Here is a 7888-nt window from a genome sequence, read left to right as displayed (position 1 = left end):
CTCACTCATAAGTGGGAGTTGAACAATGAGAATACATGGAGGGGAACATCACACACTGGAGCCTGTTAGGGGGTGGAGGGCAAGTGGAGGGAGAGCATTAGCACAAATATCGAATGCATGCGGGGCTTAAAACATAGATGACAGGTTGATAGGTGCAGCAAACCACCATGGCACATGTATACCTATGTAACCAACCTACATGTTCTGCACATGTATTCCTGAACTTAAAGTGAAAAAAAAAAAAATTTAAAAGGCAGCAGCTCTAATGCAGTAGCAAAGAATTAATTCAGTAATTTTCTAATTTCTTTAAGTTACTTTTTCCGTGATTCCTGGAATTTTCAAGCACTTATCCAAATGCAACATATGCCCAGTTTCAAGGCAAATCCACCACTAAAAAAGTCCTCCTTCACATCCTGTTCTATCTAGCCTCAGTCAGTTTATTCAAGATTCTGACCCTTCAGGCTTCTGAGCCCAAATTCTCATTTCAAATACTCCACCATTTAGAAATACCTAATGGACTATTAAAGAATTGGCAAAGAGTAAAAGAAATATTTCATAACTGGTATTTTTATATTGGTTAGAAACATTCACAGGTTATTTTAATTCACTACTATAGTTCTTATCCATTTTAGAAGAGCAGTTTGAGCTGGAAATTTTTATTTAGCTTTTACTCTAGACTATCTGCAAACCATTAAAAATGTATCCCCAGTTGGGCTCATGGTTAATTAACTGTTCTTTGCCAAATCCATCTGTAAAGATTCAGTATAAAACACCTTTTATTTCCCATTTTGCTCGTGATCCTAAGTTATTTGGTGTCTCTGCTTAGGCTAATTTTGACCTAATTCTCATAAAAATAAATACAGTGGTGTTAGAGTTTTCAACATTTAGGCATCACAGTTGCCTACTTGGAGCTAACACTGCTCTTGAGGAATGAATGACACAGCATGTATAGTGCACTAAAGTCCTAGGAAGAAGTGACTTGTGTGTGCAGCCCCACAAAGCTCCCATTAATGAAGAGGGTGTTTAATTAAATCTTATAACCCTGAAATAAGAATCTACTCCCATACCATGTTGAAATAGTCCTTGAAGCTGCCATTTATTCCATGCTTACCATCTGCAGCAGTAAGTTAAACATTTTTTTTTAGTGATAAGAGCTTCACCTCCTCCATTCTCACTTGATTCTTCACTTCTGAGATACAGAACACAGGGCGAGAAGAAACAAAGTTAGTTAACAAAGATAGAATTGATCAATCATTAACTGCCCCCCCAATTAACAGTTATAGTCCTAATGATTCCATAAAGTTTCAAAAAGGCAGTATCAGATACAAAAACCCAAGAATCCATCTAAAAATTGGACCCTTTCATTGTCATTTGGTCAAGGAACAAGATGAAACATGAAAATAACTCTAGTTCAGAAGTCAGAAGACCTGAGTCATTAACTACTTGTGGTTTCAGTTTCATCTGTCCTGTGGGGGTGACACCTGCTTTACTTACCTGACAGGGTTGCTTTAAGAATTTGCGAAGAAATGGGCATGGACATTCTTCGTAAACAATAAAATACTTTACAAAATATTTGAATAATTTAATTTCCTGTTATGTGTATAAAAATGAAATATATTTTAAAAGAAATGTTTATTAAAAACTTTCAAAAGGACTTCTAAAAGATTCCTAATAAAATTGTCTAGTTCTTATCATAAACATAAGGGGTAGAGGTAGCAAGACAGCAGATACCCAAGGAATAAGACAACAGAAAGCTCAAAATCTGGCATCAGGGAGAAGATTAGAAATACTTAAATCTTTCTAAGAAAGTCTGTATAAGAGGGATTCACAATTTTCCACAAGAACCAATTTAAATTTAATTACTGATTTTTACACTACAAATCAGCAAAATACTCATACAAGCAGAGTTATTTATTGGCCACCCCAGGGCGTTTGTCCTTAGATCGGCCCCTTTGTGTATCTTTACAGTGTTTTTGAACACCTGTGAAATTCTGAAGGCAAAATAAAACATCTGCTCACACTCATGCCTCTGAGTCTTACAAGCCAATTTTATTATTAAGGGTGTTATCAGAGTAGGACTTAGATTAGACCACATGTAAACAGCAATGGTAAATTGGGTAGGTGAAATATTGTTTTAATTGAGATTATACTAATTCATTTGTAATTTTTGCTAACCTAATGAAGGACCCCTAATTGTCTAAGTGCCTCAGGGCCAAAATTACTTACACAAGGCCAAAATAATTAAACACAAGCCTCAGTATGAAGTAAATGCAATAGTTCAAGATGAAGTTTGGAGATACATGAATTTCTCTAAGAATTAGGACTGGGAAAAAGAGACACATCGTGCTTTACACGGCTCAGTTTAGATTAAATCACATTAATCTTTTCTAAACAAAGTTGTAAAGTCACAAAATAGTCTTAATATTCACTAAGAAGTCACAGATAGAAATACAATTTAATACTTTTCTCTGTATTAAATCAATGTCCTCCTTCCCACCTCTCCATCCTTTTATCTCTCCTTCCATCCTTCCTTCCTCTTTTTTTCTGAAAAGCAACGAGCTTATCTGTAAATAAATAGGAAATAATATAGCCTGGGCATCTTTTCATTTTTTTATTTTTTGTCTCCTTCCTGCATCACCCCTCTTCCCTAACAGTAGTGAAGTGAGGAGAGGTTTTATTTGATTAGGTCAAAGGTGAGGATCCCAGGACAACATTGTCCTTTTGTCTTTGGTATGGCAGAAAACATAAAACCAGAGGCTACATACCTACCTTATCCACACATACCATCAACATCAAGGTGGTATTCTACCACCTAGCCTCAGGCAGCTGATTCTTACAGCACTCTGCCCTCCAACCACTTCTCTGTCCTAATCACCCAGCTTTCTTTCGACTGCTCATTCATTCCTTGTATTTTTGTCTATCTACTGTTTGTAAATAAGAAGCAGCTACATCCTACATATCATAACAGTGACATGAATCTTTCTGATGCCCAAGTGATGTCAAATTACTGCTATGAGGTATTCGATAATGGACCATATGATGTAGAAGAGATGATAGAAAGTCTAACACACACGTACATACATGCATACGTATATAGGCGGAGTTATTTCAGAGTTACTCAAAGGTAAATATTCTATTTAGTAGTTCTAGGACTTAGTCAAATTCATCTAACCTGTTTTCTCCAATCTGAAAGAGAGATAATAAGACCTATTTTGTAGGAATGTTGTAGGAATTAAATATTACATAAAGAATACTTTATCATGTGACTGGCACACAGAAAGTGCTCAGTAAATGTTAACTATTTTTAATGTGAGGATGAGAAACAGTCTATGCAAGAAATCAAGCAGGCAGCCAGGCCTAAGTAGACATTCAAAGGGAAGTGGGTCCCTCTAAATGGCAATCTTTTCTTCCTTTGTCATATTTTAGTACTAAAAAATATAAGTGAACAAGATCACCAAATAACACCACTTGTAATTCACATGAACAAAATAATAAAACCAGCAGATAACTTTATTGCAAAAATACTTAAAAGGACCTTTTTAGCAAAGAAGATGATTCAAATTCGACTTATTACTATTCCAGATAATGCTGGAATTACTTCCCAAGTTGGAAATAGCATACTCACTGGATAGACTGGAGCTTGTTGTCAGCTGTGTGAGATTTTCAACAGGCATGGGAGAAAACAGAGTCTAACATGGGAATAACTAAATCTTAACAGTTGCTAAAAGAGCAGCTTACTCTCTGACCTCTTTAGGATGAAAAATTATCTATTCACTTGACAAGCACACATGACAAATGCCAAATGCCTTGTATATCTTAAGTGACATGAAATTAAAGATGTGGTACTGGTTGCATTGTGGTGATAATTTCTTTAACAATTATTTTTATTATCAAATATTTCAAATTTTTAAAAACGGCAAAGCATATAATGAACCCCTGGGTATATACTACCGGCTTAAGAAATTAAACATTACAAATGTAATTGAAACCCCGCTATGTTCTCATTTCTTAATTCCCCCGTTTCCTAGACCTCAAGGTAATCACCACACTGAATTTGTTGTTATTTATTCACATGGGGTGCATTCTTCAGGGTTACTTCCTCAGGCCAAGTTAAAATGGCCAGTCTTCTATCAGTCTTCAGAGTTAATTATTCCCTTTGTGCCTCTGAGTAGAATTTATGAAGTGGCAAGGTTTAATGATAGTAGAATTAGGTCCTACTTCTTAAACTAAATCCAAAAGTTGGGAAATACCATTTTAAGGCCACAACAACTGTGAAATATAATGTCCTTTAAAAAAAATCAAGTCAAGGATATTTAGAAACATGTGAAAAAAGACTTTATAGACGTGGAAAGAATTCAAGATTCGAGTTTCAGTAATATGGAAAACTATACATAAAAACCCTCCTGCTAGATAAACTGGAAATGCTGGGAAAAATATATGAACTTATAATGCTTAGCTGAGTTCATATAAAATAAAAATATCCAGATGCCAGGAATAATGAAGCAACTGAAAATCGGACTGGCACATGAGTAGTCTATGCTGTGTTTGCCTCGATGGTGGGTGGTAAGTAGGAGTTGTCATCTAGGAGTTTGATTTTTCAGGGAATGGAAAAAAAAAATAGGAGATGAGAACTTAGCTCTTGCAATGTGGCATACTGAAACTAAGATCTCTGCATAAAACTTGAAGAGCTAAACTCTCTGGCCACCAGCAAAAGAAGACAATAGACAATAATGAAACTGGTTCATCTATGCTTGGGCTCCAGGTGGGGAAAACAAATCTCTTGAGAATCCATAACATGAGCCTGAACTCATACAGGATTGAATTTATCTCAAGTGTGGTCTAGAAAGCCACAAGTCAAGAAATTACAAAGAAATAGGTCCCAAGCCAGGAATCTCTATAGAGTACATGCAGAAGTAAACCCAAAACTATTCTGAAAGACAATTCTTAACCCAGGCTGCACAGGAGTTTTACAGACAAAGCCCTGCTGAAGATAAGCTCACAATGCAAGGTTTAAAACAAAAGAGAAAACAATCCATGCTGGGTGGAAAAACTCATAGAAATACCCAAGAAATTCACATAATGAAAGTGTCTGACAGAGATTAAAGAATTATCACATATTTTCACTAATGAGTCTGAAATCTCCTAAAAATTTGATAACTACTACAAATTCTGAATTCCTTAATATACATAAAAATAAAAAATGGTGAGCAGCTGTTAAGAGAAGGATTAATAACTGCATTTTCGGGGATGATCAAGACAAAATCAGAAATAGAAAACATTGAATTATTTGCCACTGGCTTGCATTGGCACCATGTGATAATAAATATAAAGTTGTAAATGCACATTATAATTACTACAGGAAAATGCCTCCTCTCAGAAATGTGTAAACTGATGCTCTTTCATCAGAAGGGCCTACAAGAACACAGACGTGGAGCAAGCTACTACCTTATATAGCAGCTGGAGGATGTTGCCTACACACCAAAGCTCACATGATAGTTTTAAAGTTAGGGGTGGCTGTGGTAAAGAAATAGGATATATTCATCTTTACATGTTTTCCTATATATAACTATTTGTAATACCTTATAGATTAATGATCAATATATTGACCACTGTTTCATTACTTATTCTTCTGAGGCTCCATGTAATAGACACCCATATAAACACCTTAGCATGATATTCATATCTGTTTGTTGATTAACTTTAACATAAACTTGAAATTTCTGCTCACTTACACGTAAGCAGTTGATGAGTTCTGTCTATTGTACTATATATATCCAGTCATTTCTTGCCACTTCCACTGCCACACCCCTGTTTGTCTTGGCTGGTCATCATATCACACCTGGGTTTTTCCTTTCGTTATGAAATGTTTTATCGCAAGCTTACTATGTGTCTGGTACTATTGTCCTAAGTGCTATCTTATTAAAAGAATTTCAGTCCCTATCTTTATTGTCTCTAGTGCTTCCTGCTCCAGTTGAATCTTGCTGACTTAACCTTCTTAAAAGACATATCACTCACCTGTTTAAAAACTCTTTAATGAAAATACTACTACTACTAATAATAAAACAAAAATCCTTCAATGGTTCCCTGGAACTTAGAATATACAAACAGAAATTTTTACTTTGATACTAAAAGACTCTCCAAAATCTGGCCTCAAATTACCTAAAGTTTTCTCTCACCTAGATGTTTACTTGTATTGGTTTGGGAGGCGGTGTCTTCCAAATAAGCCATATTAATTTTTGTCTCACCAGAGTCAGACTGAGTAAAAAACAAAACCTAATTATATTTTGTTTCTAGAAAACATATAATAAATATAGGAATGCAAAAGGGTAGCAAATAAAAGAATGGAAAAAAATAGCATTCAAACATTAATCAAAAGAAACTAGTATAGCTTTATTAAATCAGACAAAGTAGATTTTATGGCAGCATACACGACTAGAGATAAAAAAAAGTACACTTGAAAATAAGTACACTTCATAAGTATAATTCATAAATACTTCATAATTCCTGGTTTGATCTGCCAGAAAGATACAATAATTCTAAATATGTATGTACTTACAAATATGGCCTCAAAGCATATAAAGAGACAATTGACAGAATTATAAGGAAAAGCAGACAAACCCAGAATCATATGGAAGATTTTCATACAAATTTCTTATTAACCGATAGACCAAGCAGACACAAAAATCAGTAGTATTAAAATATTGGATGATACACTAAAAATCCTGAATTACTTGACATACATAGAACACTGCACCCCAAAACTGAAGGATAATACTATTTTTTTGAAACATTAATAAAAATTGAGCATATGCTAGGATATTAAAGCAAGTTTCAACAAATCTCAAAAAATGTTCCCTGACCACACAGCAATTATTCTGTAAATCAATGATAAAAGGATACCTTGAAAATCCCTATGTATTTAAGAAGAAAATCCATGCTTCTAAATAACCTGTGGGTCAAGAAAAGCCATTCTAATAGAAATCAGAAAATATTGTAACTGAATAATTATGAGTAATTGTCAAAACATATAAGATCAACTAGAGCTGCACTAAGAGGAAACATTACAGCCTTTAAGTATATATTTGAGAAAAGAAGAATGCTAAAAATCATTAATCTAAGTATCCATTTCAAAATGTTAGAAAAACAAGGCAAGTTAAGCCCAAAGAAAATAGAAGAAAATAATGAAGAGCATGCAGCCATAAAAAATAACCAAATCATGTACTTTTCAGCAACATGGATGCAGCTGGAAGCCATTATCCTAAGCAAATTAAGGCAGAGATAGAAAACCAAATACTGCATGTTCTCACTTAGAAGTGAGAGCTAAACATTGGATTCACATGGACACGAAGATAGGAACAATAAACACTGGATTCCAAAAGCGGGGAAGGAGGGAGGAATGCAAGGGTTGAAGAACCACCTATTGAGTATTATGTTTATGTCCTGGGTGACAGAATCACTAGGAGCCCCAATCTCAGCATCATGCAATATACCTATTTAACAAACCTGCACATGTACCTCCTGAATATAAACTAATAATTATAATAAGCAGAAATTAATAAAATAAATATATGCAACAGAAGGGATAAATAAACCCACAAGTTTCTTCTTAGAAAAGACCAAAAGAACGGATAAGTTTTTGATGAGATTGATAAAGAGGAAAAAAGAGAAGTCACAAATAACCAATATCAGGAACGATGAGAAGTCTAACACTACATATCGCACAGACGTTATAAAGACCATAAAATGATAATATAAATAACTTTATGCCAATAAATTTGAAAATGTATAGGAAATAAACTCTCAGAAAAATATAAATTCCAAAACTTACATAAGAAGATGTACAAAAATCTAAATAGTTTTCTACATAGATTTATCAATTCAATCTATG

The 7888-nt window shown here is 34.4% G+C and overlaps 1 protein-coding gene across 1 annotated transcript in view; it reads right to left on the bottom strand.

Annotated features, from left to right (window-relative positions):
* Positions 1-1140: 1140 nt before the first annotated feature.
* ANAPC10 (anaphase promoting complex subunit 10) overlaps positions 1141-7888 on the bottom strand; it is a 148481-nt gene continuing 141733 nt past the window's right edge. The window contains exon 6 of the mRNA XM_011987148.1: positions 1141-1189. Within this exon, the coding sequence (XP_011842538.1) occupies positions 1184-1189 (6 nt within the window). The 3' untranslated portion in view covers positions 1141-1183. The remainder of the gene's footprint in view (positions 1190-7888) is intronic.

The sequence above is a fragment of the Mandrillus leucophaeus genome, unplaced genomic scaffold, assembly GCF_000951045.1.
Source record: "Mandrillus leucophaeus isolate KB7577 unplaced genomic scaffold, Mleu.le_1.0 Scaffold301, whole genome shotgun sequence".
Taxonomy (NCBI): Eukaryota; Metazoa; Chordata; class Mammalia; order Primates; family Cercopithecidae; genus Mandrillus; species Mandrillus leucophaeus.
This window is presented reverse-complemented; position numbering and strand designations above follow the sequence as displayed.